This window comes from Nicotiana tabacum, chromosome 7 (genome assembly GCF_000715075.1).
Source record: "Nicotiana tabacum cultivar K326 chromosome 7, ASM71507v2, whole genome shotgun sequence".
Classification (NCBI taxonomy): Eukaryota; Viridiplantae; Streptophyta; class Magnoliopsida; order Solanales; family Solanaceae; genus Nicotiana; species Nicotiana tabacum.
The window spans coordinates 45,116,061-45,131,222 of record NC_134086.1 but is presented as its reverse complement, the minus strand read 5'-3'; the positions used below and the strand labels follow the sequence as shown (position 1 = coordinate 45,131,222).

General features: G+C 34.6%; 1 protein-coding gene across 1 annotated transcript; it reads right to left on the bottom strand.

Moving 5' to 3' along the window:
- Positions 1-580: 580 nt before the first annotated feature.
- LOC107790724 (F-box/kelch-repeat protein At3g23880) lies at positions 581-3,266 on the bottom strand. The gene is made up of 2 exons (XM_016612681.2): positions 1,928-3,266; positions 581-1,023 (listed from the first exon to the last, which is right to left on the bottom strand). Exon 1 carries the CDS (start codon positions 3,087-3,089, stop codon positions 1,971-1,973), a length of 1,119 nt encoding a protein of 372 aa, XP_016468167.1. The 5' UTR covers positions 3,090-3,266; the 3' UTR covers positions 581-1,023; positions 1,928-1,970.
- Between the last annotated feature and the right edge of the window lie 11,896 nt (positions 3,267-15,162).

Below are 15,162 nucleotides of genomic sequence, written 5' to 3'. Positions count from 1 at the left end.
TTGAAATTCTTGGTTGTTGGCCAAATTGATTACTAGGTATGGTGATGATGTTGTTGTGAAGTTGTAGTTAAAATTTGAGCTTGATTGGCGCGGATTAGCTGAATTTTTGTTGAATTTTGACACCAAAAAATAGATTTGGAGCTCTTGAAAATGGTGATAAGATGTGGATGAAGAGCTCTTGAAAATAGCTTTGGAACTGACACGTGACCATTTTCGTATAGGTTAGAGCCCTTTTTTTAAGCTCTCATGCGCTTGAAGGAGTTGTTCTCACGCATTGCTCCACGTCAGCAATAAAAGTGCAAAGAATTATGAAAAAAAATTACGGGGTAATAGGACCACCGCAAAGGTAAGTGTGTAATAGCAACTTCGGGTCTAGTTCGGGGGTTATAGTGTATTATCCATATAAAAAATATATATATTTTATGAGCATTAAACATTAATAAAAAAAAATACATACTGCCAACTATTATTTTTGGGAGCGACTAAACTATGTGGTTTTCCCTATATTATTTTTTTTCAACTTTAAATGGTCTATTCACCGTTCATGTTATTAACTAGGAACTGAATCGAGAAACCTTATATACTAATACAATGACAATAAAAACTGAATCAAAATGTCCAGTATGACCACTGAAACAAAGTTTTACCAACACTGCAGATTTGTAAATGTTGAATTGCTTCTTTGACAGTAAAAAATAATATTGCAAAGGTTATTTCATATTTCCCCTTCTTCAGTAACATGCAGAAAAGGAGTTCCATACCAAAACAAGAAGGGAAAATATGAAAGAATACTAAGCAATATTTACCTCATCCATTAATATCCGACGATCAAAATGGCATTGTACAAAAAGGGAAGTCATGATTTGTGCTGGTATCTTACGACCTCGTGGTTCTGTTGATAAAAGTTCAGTTGAGGTGTAAGCTACAAGCAACACGAGTTGGGTGTTTCGCCTCATTTAGTTGGTCTTTTAATGCAGGCAACAAGTCACTGAAATGTGCGCCTTATTGCCCATGAGCTCCATCCTGAAGAGATCAACAACACTTAACAGCTGCATCTAATTGTGAAATAAACAAATAAATCAGCTCCCAGTAGTTTCTTTGTTTGTTGTTCCTTTTAATTCTTCATGTTTTCAAAGTTCACCTGTTCTACTATTGCATCCCCCCACCAAAAACAAGACTCTCACACACGCGCACATATCTGTTTTTGTGTGTGTAATTCTTGAGGGAGAGCATTTAACGAGCACCAGAGAGATGCATAACCCCAGTTCCTGGAGAGCAAGAACATGCCAAAACTTACACTGGAAAAACTTGCAGCACGTAGATCTCGAGGAATCAACCTCAAAACTACTTGATCAAAGAAGTGTCCTTATTGTAACAAACTACTCTACTTTGTTGTATATTCAAAAATTCTTTTATTGGATGTCCCCGAAGGGATAGCCTAGTTGTTCAACAACCTATCAAAACGAACCAAATTACAGTAGGAACTTTCATGAAGCTCACAAGAAGATGATCGGTACATGTTTAATATGCATTCAGGCAGCTGTTTATTACCCCAAATCTTTCCTATTTGGCATTGATCTTTAGTGTATTCAAGGATTTTGTAACAACATGGTGCATGATATGAATTGTGTAGAAATATAGAACTCCAATTGAGCATGATAATTGTAGCATTTCTCGGTTCAATGTTGCAGGCCAAGCACCTTAGAAGCAGTGGCGGAGCCAGAATTTTTACTAAGTCAAAATACAAATAAGTAAACATACAAAAAAATAAAGGGGAGTCAAGATATATAGAATATACACAAGAATAAAAATTTAACCTATCCGACATTGCTTACTAGATAAGGAAAATGCGAAAAAATATGACAAGACACAAAGTCATCAATAAATTTGAAAACAGGGATACCAGGCAACCAGAAAGATCTTTTACCATCTCTTTTTTTGCCTTCAAGGCGTAACCTGTCATCACATCACTAAATATGAGGTGAAGTAAGGCTCTCTAAGTAGGTGGCCACTTGAACTTGAAGGAAATCACCCGACACATAATCGGCAAGTCGCTTGAATGATGCATTCCTTGGATTGTACAGTATTAGCTCTGTGCCAAGCTTCAAAAGAACATCACCGTTCTCTGCCACATACAATGGAGTGATATCAACTCTACGGTCAACAGGCAACGAGATGGCAACCAACTTAGTCCAGGATTTCTCGACACCATACTCCTTCATCACCCACATATCTGCCTTATTTGTTTCATAGTTGCAACAAGCAACTAAACGCCCTCTTGAAACGCCTAATGTCCAATAAACGCCCCGATCTTCATAACTAGGCAGTGCTATTTGTCCATATCTCTGTGCAGCGAAATCCAAAGTAACAATCTCCGAAGAAGCACGTGAAATATGAGGATGGCAAACATCCCAATGAAGAGCCCCATTTGCAAACACACCCACCATTCCATTTATACAACCACTATTAAAACCCTGAATAGTTGACCAAGAATTAGCCTTTAAGCTATAAACCTTAACTATGTTCTCATGTCTGCCTTCATTTTGAGGAAAACTAAAGATCTTGACAACCTTATAATCTTCAATAGATGCATCATAACCAAATCCATATCTAACATAACAACCACCAGCACCAACTTTATACTGAGACATTGTATCAGGAAATACATTAAAATTTCCAGTACATGGATTCAATAGCATTAGTGTATATGAGTCACTAGTTAAACAAACTAAACCATTGCAAGAACCCAAAAGCCAAGCCGAGAGAGGCAAAGATTTAGGAGGACAACCATGTTTAGCCGCAGTAATAAATGAATTTTCACACTTTATGGTGTAAACATGGCAGATTTTACCTAAACCAGAGACTGAGGCTACACCAGCAATTGTATAATCAGTCATTTTGGGGTTCTTTATGGAAAAATTGACACGGGTTTTGTGGAATTCTGTATTTGAGATTAAAGAAAGCCATAATTTTGAAACACACCTGAATTTCAAGAGGCATTTGACAGGTAACCTGACCAGAATTTCAATGATTAGTTCTTGTGATAATTCTTGGGGTAAAAGGTTTGTTCCTTCAGATGTTTTCTCCATCTTTTGTAACTCAATTGCTACTGAAATTCAATAGCATTAAGAAGCTGTTGAAAAACTTTGTGTGGAGTTTGAGAAATGTTTTTTTGGGCCTAAGGGAAGTATAGTCTCATTATTACAATTTTTTATCTTTTCCCGAAATAGGTGGGTCACATTAACTATGGCTATTGCAATTATATTGCAACCAGTGGAAGAAGAAGCAGCACAATTTATGGACAGATTTAAGTGTAGGAAACAAATACAAGGTTATGATGTGAACGCATCAGATACAATAATGAATTTCTTGCGAACCTTACACGTAAGGCACACTTTCCTCTCTTATTTGCCTTACGTTTTCTTGCGTTGTCATCTTCCTATATTACAGCAGTCTCTTGATCTACTATTTGATTGGACAAACTATACATATGTGACGGACACTGATGCATACTACAATATATTTTCAAAGTTGAATTAATTGTAAATCTTGAATATATATCAAAGATTATGGCAGTCACTAAATAATAAATAAGACAATAATACAACAATAAAAGGAACACCAAAATTTACGAGGTTCGGTCAATTTTGCCTACTTCCTCGGACACAACCAATATTTTATTCCACTCCAAAAATACAAGTGAAATAATACTAAAGAGAGAAGATACAAATGCCTTAAGAAGATAAGAAAGCAAATTAGAGATGTATTTAAATCCTAAACATTAGGCCTCCTTTTATAGGGTGAAATTCCCAACAACTTTCTTCCTTCAGCCGATGTGGGACATTTTGGCATTCAACAAATCTCCACCTTGGCAAAATTCCACATCTTCAATTTTCTCTCAATAACAAATTTTGGTTGTGTCTTCATCTTCAATCTTCGGTGTTCAACAATGTTGAAACTTGACCGCAGTTACCACTTTTCTCAGCATATCAGCAGGATTCTCTGTAGTATGAATTTTCTTCATCGTGACTCCAGCTTCTTCTATGATTTATCGTACGAAATGATACCGAACATCAATGTACTTCGTCCTTGCATGATAAACTTGGTTCTTTGCTAATTGAATAGCACTTTGACTATCACAAAAAATTGTGATACTTTTTTATCCAATGTCAAGCTCTTTTAGCAACCCCTGAAGTCAAATTGCCTCCTTCACAGCCTCTGTAATAGCCATGTACTCTGCCTCTGTTGTAGACAAAGCAACTGTTGACTACAAAGTAGACTTCCAACTAACTAGTACCTTTGCAAAAATAAACACATAACCAGTAGTTGATTTTCGTTTGTCCAGATCACCAGCAAAATCTGAGTCACAATATCCAACTACAGATTGATTGTCTTCCTGCTCAAAAACTAACCCAACATCTACAGTATTATGAATATACCATAGAATCCACTTCACAGCTTGTCAATGCTCCTTTCCTGGATTATGCATATATCTGCTAATAACTCCAACAGCTTGTGAAATGTCAGGTCTCGTACAGACCATTGCATACATCAAGCTACCAACAGCATTTGCGTATGGTACCCTTGACATATACTCCTGTTCAGCTTCATCTTTTGGCGACATAGTAGTACTTAGCTTAAAATGGGGAGCAAGTGGAGTACTAACTGGCTTAGTCTTCTCATCTATGTCAAAACGTTGTTGTACTCTCTTCAAATATTCCTTTTGAGATAAACAGAGTTTCTTTGAACGTCTATCTCTTATTATCTCCATGCCAAGAATTTTCTTTGCCTCACCCAGATCCTTCATCTCGAACTCCTTCTTCAGTTGAATCTTCAACTTATCAATTTCTTAGAAGTTATCAACATATCATCAACATATAGGAGAATATATACAAATGAACCATCTTCAAGCTTGCGCAAATACACACAATGATCGTATTTGCTTCTCTTGTACCCTTGCCGCAACATAAACTTGTCAAATCGCTTGTACCATTGTCTAGAAGATTGCTTCAATCCATACAATGATTTTTCAATTTTGCATACCATATTTTCTTTTTCAGCAACTTTGAATCCTTCTGGCTGAGTCATGTAGATTTCCTCTTCCAAGTTTCCATGTAGAAACGCAGTTTTTACATCCATCTGAACTAGTTCCAAATCTAACTGTGCTACCAAAGCCAACACAATTCTAATGAAGGAATGTTTTACAACTGGAGAAAATACTTCATTGTAATCAATTCCCTCCCTTTGAGCATATCCTTTGGCCACCAATCTTGCTTTGTAGCGAACATCTACTTGGTTAGGAAATCCTTCCTTCTTTGCGTAAACCCATTTGCACCCAATTGCTTTCTTGCCCTTCAGGAGATTGGTCAATCTCCATGTATGATTCTGATGAAGGGACTGTATTTCATAATTCATGGCAATCCTCCACTTATCTTCTTCTGAACTTTGGACTGCGTCTTTATAAGTGGTAGAAACATCATCAGCTACAATTGAGGCGGCACAAGCCACTGTCTCTATGAGACGAACCGGTTTCTTTATTGTCCTTTTAGGTTTACTTGTTGCAATTGACTCAAGTTGTTGTTGAGGTTCTTGAGTTGGAACCTCCTTCTCAACTGGCTCTTCTTCCCGAGGATGATCTTCATTTGTTTCATCCTCTACTTCTTGTGTAGGAAAAATAAATTTTCCCTCAAACTCCACCTGCTTAGAAGTACCATCATCTTGTTTGGTATCTTCATTTGTTAACTTATTTACCATAGTAGATTCATCGAAGGTAACATCCCTGCTGAATAATAGTTTCTTTGTCATAGGACACCATAAGCGGTATCATTTGACTCTAGAAGTAATCCCCATAAAAATAGTCTTCTTTGCCCTTGGATCCAATTTTGAATCTGTCACATGATAATATGCAGTTGAGCCAAACACGTGCAAAGAGTCATAATCTACAGCAGGATTTCCATACAATTTTTCAAATGGTGTCTTGTCATCAATAGTAGCAGATGATAGACGATTAATGAGGTGGCATGCATATGTAATTGCCTTAGCCCAAAATTCTTTGCCCAAGCCAGCATTGGACAACATACATTGTACCTTCTCCAGCAAGGTCCAGTTCATACGTTCTACCACTCCATTCTGTTGTGGTGTATGTCTGACAGTAAAGTGTTGGACAATGCCATCATTTTCACAAACCTTATTGAAATGATCATGTTTATATTTACCTCCATTGTTTGTACGAATACACTTGATCCTCCTGCATGTTTGATTCTCCGCCATCATTTTCCATTTGAGAAACATTCTCAATACTTCATCTTTGGTCTTCATTGTATACACCCACACTCTTCGGGAAAAATCATCAACAAAGGTTACAAAATAGTGTTTCCCACCTAATGAAGGCATTTTGGAAGGACCCGTGTACATAATTTAAAATACCTTTAGTATTATGGATCATTGTACCAAATTTAACCCTTGTCTGTTTCCCTTTGACACAATACTCGCAAAACTCCAAGTTGCAAGCCTTTACTCCTTTTAACAATCCTTGATCTGATAAAGTTTTCAAGGATTTTCCTCCAGCATGTCCCAAGCGCATGTGCCATAGCTTGGTTGCTTCTGCCTCTTTTTCGTCAATGGATGTTACTGTCATTGTCTCAATAATTGTACTACCGTAATAACGGTACATGTTATTGTTCTTCCAATCGGCATTCATTACCACTAGTGCACCGGAGCATACTCTCATCACTCCATTTTCTGCAATGATTTTGAACCCTTTTGATTCTAGGGCTTCCACAAAGATGAGATTTTTCTTCAAAACCGGTACATATCGAACATATGTTAATGTTCTGATCATTCCATCATAGTTCCTTAATCATATTAAACCAATGCCATATGAGGTAAGAGGGTTGTTATCCTCTGTGTGGATGACTCTATATTCTTCCTTCTTGAAAATCCACGAACCAGTCCCTGTTGGGACATATATGATAGCTACAAGCCGAGTCCATCAACCATATGTCTGATAATGTTGATGACTCTGTTGTAACTAATGAGAAGTCTGAATCATCACCATCAACTACATTTGAATCCATAATGGCCTTTCCATTCTTATGTTTGGCCTTATTCTTCAACTTCGGACAGTCTTTCTTCCAGTGCCCGTTTTCTCGACAAAAGGCACATTCATCTTTGCTGGGTCTAGATCTTGACTTTGATCTTCCCTTCTTTGTCCTCATTTGATTTCGAGGACGACCCCTCACAACAAGTGTTTCTCCTTCATCGCCCTTCTGTTTTTCTCCCTTTCTTTGTTCATAGCTGTATAAAGGCGAACAAACTTCTCTAAGAAAAATTTCGTCATTCCCATGGAGTAGAGTAGTTTCAAGTTGCTCGTACTCATCAGGAAGTGACCCTAACAGCATCAAGGCCAAGTCACCATCATCAAAAGTTGCATCCATATTTTGCAAATCTGTGACCAACTTATTGAAACTGGTGATATGTTCATTCATCGTGGTACCAGGAACATAGGTGAAGCGAAACCGTCTCTTCTTCATATACAATTTATTTTGACTATTTTTCTTCAAAAATTTATCCTCCAGTGCTTTTCATAATTTACTTGCAGAAGTTTCCTTTGTGTATGGATATTTTTGCTCTCTAGCAAGGTAGGATCGAATGGTACCGCAAGCAACACGGTTGATAATTCTCCAATATTCTTCTCTAATAACATCTGGTCTCTTTTCTTCAATAGCAAGATCTAGCCCTTATTGAAAAAGGACATCTAGAACCTCGCCTTGCCACATCCCAAAATGTCCTAACCCGTCAAAAATTTCTACCGCAAATTTTGCATTTGACAATTCTTGTCATAAGCGAAGATGCCAATGATGACGTATTGTTGACACTTGATGTAGATTCTTCTTATTTATTGTCTCTCATCTTTGACACAAATATTATTTAATAGCTGACGACACAAATCAAGATTATTTCCTTTATGGTGTGGAAGATCAGACTAAGCTGCAACCACAGAGCATACTTAGACAAAATCTTGACTCAGTTACCAAGATAAATCTTTTCTGATGTGGAAGATCAGACTATGCTGCAACCACATAGCATACTTAGACAGTACATTGGCTCTGATACCAATTGTTGCGGAAGCCAAATGTATATAGTGTGAATGGGTCACAACTACTATACCAAAAATTATGGCAGTCACTAAATAATAAATAAGACAATAATACAACAATAAAATGAACACCAGAATTTACGAGGTTCGGCCAATTTTGCCTACTTCCTCGGACACAACCAATATTTTATTCCACTCTAAAAATACAAGTGAAATAATACTAAAGAGAGAAAATACAAATGCCTTAAGAAGATAAGAAGGCAAATGAGAGGTGTATTTAAATCCTAAACATTAGGCCTCTTTTTATAAGGTGAAATTCCCAACAACTTTCTTCCTTTAGCCGATGTGGGACATTTTGGCATTCAACAACTATCATTTAGCACTTGCGAAGTACGTGATTGTACTTTGCATTACATGCTTACAATAATAAGTTAACATATTAAGACCATTGGAAAGACTAGACTGATAGAGTTCAATTAATTATTTTTTCTAAAATGAAGATAAAATAAAAAACAGGTATTTAAAAGTTAAAATTGTGGTTGGACATAAATTTCACTTGAAACAAAATAAGGTTAAAATTCTGTAAGTGAAAAGCATTATGAGAGGCATATCTAACATTATAAGAATAGCATAGCATGTAAAAGAAAGAGATTTTTTCTTTCCTATACTATATATGAAACATTATTACCAAAAATGTGCATAGTTTCTAATTTACCCGCCCTATCCACATTTTTTCTACAGTTATTATACCAATCATTAAATACTAATTAATAATAGTTGAATATTCCTAATTTGGCGAGCTAAAATTGAGGAATAGAATATTCTAAAAAGATTTGGCGTAAATCAGATCAAATCATATTCTTCCAGATATTCCTATTTAGGCGCGCTACAATTATGGAAGTAAATATTCTTCCAGATATTTTCCACCATTGATAGCCATTAAAAAGCTTGAAAGCTTTGAATACAAATTTGGGTTTTTAAAAATCATTATTTGTTTGGATTGAGTGTTGTTGAAAATAATCGGGAATATGGTTTGAAATTTATATCTCAATTTTGAGGGGTTTTGGTGAAGATTAGACTTGGTTTTGACTGAATTTCAGATTGAAACTCGAAGAAGAAGAAGAAGAAGAAGAAGAAGAAGAAGAAGAAGAAGAAGAAGAAGAAGAAGAAGAAGAAGAAGAAGAAGAAGAAGAAGAAGAAGAAGAAGAACACATATTGCAGAAATTGTAGATAACTTGTAGATAAATTGTAGATTATTTGTATTCTAATTGTAGATGCTTTATTTTCTGTTTTCACAAATAAAAAATGGCTAAAACTCCTACAAATCTTCTGAAAAAATGCAATTATGTCAAAAATCACAATTATGCTACAATTAGATGGGAATTGGGATATAAAAATTTAATGTACCCAGTTTTGTAGATATTTTGTAGATAAATTATAGATTATTTGTATTCTGATTGTAGATGCTTTGTTTTCTGTTTTCACAAATCAAAAACGACTAAAACTTCTACAAATCTTCTGCAAAAAATGCAATTACGTCGAAAATGCCAATTATGCTACAATCGAATGAGAATTGGGATATTAAAATTTAATGTACCCAGTTTGTAGATATTTTATAGATAAATTATAGATTATTTATATTCTGATTGTAGATGCATTATTTTCTGTTTTCACAAATCCAAAACGACTAAAACTCCTACAAAATCTTCTGCAAAAAATGCAATTATGTCGAAAATACCAATTAAGCTACAATTGAATGGGAATTGGGATATTAAAATTCAATGTACCCAGTTTGTAGATATTTTGTAGATAAATGGTAGATTATTTGTATTCTGATTGTAGATGCTTTGTTTTCTGTTTTCAAAAAACCAAAAACGACTAAAACTTCTACAAATCTTCTGCAAAAAACAGTCTACAATTTATCTATAATTTTTCTACAATTTATCTACAATTACTGCAATTCTTCTTCTTCTTCTTCTTCTTCTTCTTCTTCTTCTTCTTCTTCTTCTTCTTCTTCTTCTTCTTCTTCTTCGAGTTTCAATCTGAAATTCAGCCAAAACCAAGTCTAAATCTTCACCAAAACCCCTCAAAATTGAGATATAAACTCCAAAACATATTTCCAATTATTTACAACAACACCCAATCAAAAGAAATAATGATTTTTGAAAACCCAAATTTGAATTCAAAGCTTCAAAGCTTTTTAATGGCTGTCAATGGTGGAATTGCTGCTCTCTTGTCTCTTTGAAGGTTTGTTCTTCTTCATTGAGAAAATTTGAAGCTGAAGGTAAATGTGTGTATGAACTTTGAAGATTTGACTTCAATTTTGATGAACTTTGTTGTTCTTCATTGATGAACTTCAACTGGAGTAAAATGGGGAACCAACTTTGTTGAAGGGTTTCTTCAATTTTTTGTGAATTTAGAAGGAGCATTTGGTTTCAAAAGATGGAAAATAGTAAAAAGAACGTGTGTATGGGTAAAACGTGGGTGGGACTGAGGGGTTAGGAGAGAGAAACATGCAAATTCCTTTAATTAAGGAGTAAAAAATGTACAATTAATTATACCCTTAATTAATTATGGTATAAAATTGGTAATTTGGTATACTAAGTGTAATTAAGTCAAACTTTAAATATTGAGGGTAATAAGGTTTCCTATGTGGCATAGGAATGTAAAAATTCCTAAAAGAAACATCCTGAATTAATGTAAAAGCAGGCCAAACTCTATAAAGGCCCAATGAGGCTGTTATAAAACGAAATCAGATAACATTGATTCTAACTATGTTATTACTGTGTATAAAAAATGAATGAATATTGTACAACAACAGCAACAATAAATCATGTATAATCTCAAAAAAGGAGTTTGGGAAGGATAATGTATACGTAGCATTACCTCTACTTTGTGAAGGTAGAGAGATGTTTCCGATAGATCCTCAGCTCAGGAGAAGCATAGTCATGACATTTGTTGAAAAGAAAATAATAATACATAAAACATGAAAAGGAAACAAAAGATGAAGTATAACTCTTAAATTAGTGTCTCGAGCCTTTGACACAGTTTTCTCAACCAATCTATATATCTATATAGAAGAGAGACATAGATCCGGTGATGTGGCGTATCCAGAGATCATCATCCATATTTATTTATTTTCTCTTATTTTTTAAAAAATCTCCTTCATTCACAAAAAGAAAAGGGGAAAAACGTTCCATGTTTTTCTGTGCAGTTATTTCAAGAAACACTTTACATTCTTGTAATTGTCAGGACAAAAAAAGACGCGCCCGTTTCAATAACCCACCTTCTTCATTACAGAATCTCTCACCCGCAATTGAAGCCGATGCTATCAGTTCCCCTCCTCCATTGGTAAAGAACTGCTTTCTTACCTTTCTCGTAATCGTAACTGTGAAAAATCAGCAGAGCCACAATATAATGTCGAATCTACAACATACTACAAGCACAAAAAAGCAATTGATACTCCCTTTTCTCTCCCCTACTGCTTTTTCTTCTCCTGATTTTCCCTTTCCCCTTTTCCATTTGAGAGTTCCCTTTTTTGTTCCCATTATTCCAGTTATGCAACTTCGTTAATATTTTAGTTTTATAATGCACCGAGGAGGTTAGATGTTGTTGGTAATTGTATTCTTATATAATGCACCGAAGGAGGTAATTGTACAAGCACTTATTGGCTAATTCTCGCATTGAAGCGTCTTTTCTAGGTTTTAACAAACACTCTCTACCATCAAGTCTGGGTTCTCTCCTTCAACAATTGTGACCAAAGGTAATCTTACCCATTTATGCTTTTTGATTTTAACTGTTATTCTTAAATTTGTGTTTAATTTTTTTGGTGAAACACTTCACTTATTCGTTCTTATCGTGTTGAACAATTCACTATTCCCTCTTCTATTACAAGGATGGCCTATAGATATCTCTCTAAAAACTTCTATTGGTTCATTTACCTCGAGGTATTATATTCTTCTACTTTAAGTTTTTGTAATTTGAAAGAAAATATATTTTCTGTTTTATGACTAACAGTTAGAGGTTATGAAGAGAAATCTTATGCGCATTGTGAACTATTTATACTGAAATTAAAAAAAAAAGTATTTAGACATTTTCTCAAGTAGGATATCAAATACTCCATGTAGCATTGTATCCTTTATTAAAATTGAACATGCAGTTGATAAAAAATTATTTCTTAAAACAGAAAATAGATTGTATGCATATATTCTCTTTTTTGTTTCCTTCGTTTAGGTGAAAAGTTGCCTCCATAAAATTTATATGCACAACTAGCATCTCTTCCTTCAGATATACACGTCAAAGGATTTTATGGTGGAATTCTTATGGTAATGTTGAATTCCACAGAGTCATCAAGGTTTCTTTTTCCTTATCTTTTTCCTTAGTTGTTATCTTTTCCCCCCTCTGATGCTATAAAGAGTGATAGTCTAATTTGACTTCCTTAAATGCTGACAATGTCTAATGTTAATTGTTGTATATATAGTGATTTAAACGGAAAAATGGCTTTGCGACTACTTATATAATACCGTTAAGAATGCCGGTGAAAGTTGATGCCCCTGGTACTATGTTTCATAGCAATTTATGGCCTTTGAATGGTGACATTGCTAGAGTGTGTTACACTTTTGTTTGATTTTTTTCCCATTGTAGCTCTTCAATGAAAGGCGTAAGAGCTGTCGGGAACAAGTGGCTGCTAAAGATTTCAGCCTCAGAAATCTGTGTTGGTAATGTCTCCCTCTCTTTCTCTTCTTTCTCCCGCATCTCTTTTTAAGATATGAAAATTGCATAATGGAGTTGCATCAACCACCATCTACAACTAAAGATATGCTTTTAAGTAGAAACAAATAAGATACTTTTACATATGTTACTTTGTACATTGCTTTTGTAGAGTTTAGATTCCTAATAAGAATGCTTCTCATTGTAAATTTGTAGTGCTTAGCGAGTGGGTTTAGCATTCCTGAACTTGAGACCCAAGTTCAAAGAAATACCAATTCCATTTGCTACACAAATGGGATACTTGGAATCCCATTCTAACTCTCTTCTTGCTTCAGAATTTTATATGAAATAAGGCAGAACATATAGATTACAGATTTGCAAAGATATTTTGTATGCCTTAAATTTTCTACTTTTCCTGATAATATGAGTACCAGATGATTAGAGTGTTGGAAAGAATGATAGAGAAAATTACTACTGCTCATGTTGCCGAAATAAAAAGGTGAACTTTGGAGATGAAAGGACAAAATAATCAACGACTTTGAAGGCAAAGAACGGGAGAGAAGAACATGTTACATTTTTTGAAATGATGACAAACAAGTTACAGAGTTTATAGGGTGAGAAGAAGAGAATTATAAAGCGATAAGTAGATATTTATACTTGGTGTAGTGGAGAAGTTGTTTGAAAACATGGATCGAAAGAACACCAAAATAAAGACCGGCTTGATCATGTTTCAGCATCAGAAAGTTTATACTTTTTCCAACCAATCCAAGGAGTGGTCCAATGTGACAAATTATACAAAAATAATATATTTTCCTTCTCGGGTTTCTCCACGATGCATATCATTTCTTTATCTAAGATAGTTATATTTGTATTAGATTCTTCAGGAGAATTTCTTGATGATATATAGTTTCATCACTTTTTTTTCTCTTTTTTCCCCTCATTATTTTCATTCATGTCCTATTGCATAGTTTCAAGGTAGAAATCGACAAGACTAAATTTGTAACATTTTTTAATTTTTTCATGTGGTTGTCTCGCCTTCTGAATTTGTTTCTTTTTTTGGATTTTTTTTTTCATATTTGGAAGAAGTTTAATTTAAAGTAACAAGGAATGCATGATATTGATGTATGAATTAATTTTATATGTGTTGTCATATGCCGCGCAAAGCGCGGACAAATTAACTAGTGTCAGAAAATTACCAACAAATGTATCACTTCATGAGCTAGCCTGTTTCAATACGTATCATTGGACAACTCTTTTTGGCTTCTTTTAACTTTTCGTTGATAAAGATAACATTATAACTAAGATCATCATAAGTAACAGATGGCACATCCACATCTAATTCAGATTAGTCTGCATACAACAGACATTTAAGGGAAGGAGAAGCTTGTTCGACATTTTGTTGTGGGGAACTTGACTTCAAGCTATCAACAATGAGATATGCAATTTCAAGCTACCAACTATATGCACATGGTAATAACATCAGTACATCACAATGAACAGTAAAACAGGGAAAAACCATGCTTCCTCATTGCGCTCCATGCGGTGAATTAGTTGCTCCTCACTAAAGGTGTACAAAGGAAACCGACAAACCGCATCAACCCGATAATTCGAGTTAAATCGAGAAAAAAAACCCGACTATGGTTTGATTTGATTTGGTTTGGTGTTGAAAAAAGAAACCCGATCATAATTGGTTTGTTTTGGTTTTAACTAAAGAAAGTCAAACCGAAACCAAACCGACCCGACATTACATATATAGAAATTTTAGATATATTTAGTATATAAATATACTTATTGTGATGTAATTTATAAATATTTCTTAAAGTTTTTCATAATTTTATCTTTTAAGGTATTATTTCAATATTGGACTTAGAACTTTTGAATGTTCCAATAAGTTTTATAGTCATTAATATTAGTAAATTAAATAAGGAATTTTTACATTCCTATGCCACATAGGAAACCTTATTACCCTCAATGTTTAAGGTTTGACTTAATTACACTTAGTATACCAAATTACCAATTCTATACTATAGTGTATTTTAAGGGTACAATTAATGCAGCGTATATCCCTCCTTAATTCAAGGTACTGTATATCCCACCCCTCCCACGTTTCTCTCTCCCAAACCCTCACCCTCACCCTCACCCACGTTTATGTACTGTAATAACATAAAGTATTGAACAACGGCGAAAAGTATGATGATTATGATGATAAGTATCCGGATTTCTTACATTGCAATTAGGAGCAGCAATCATTCAAGTTCCTGGTTACACTCATTGTTAAATGATAAATGGTCGGTTCTGAAAATATTGAAGAAAAGATTTTTAGTAAAATCATTACATCACGCTAAAGATTTTTA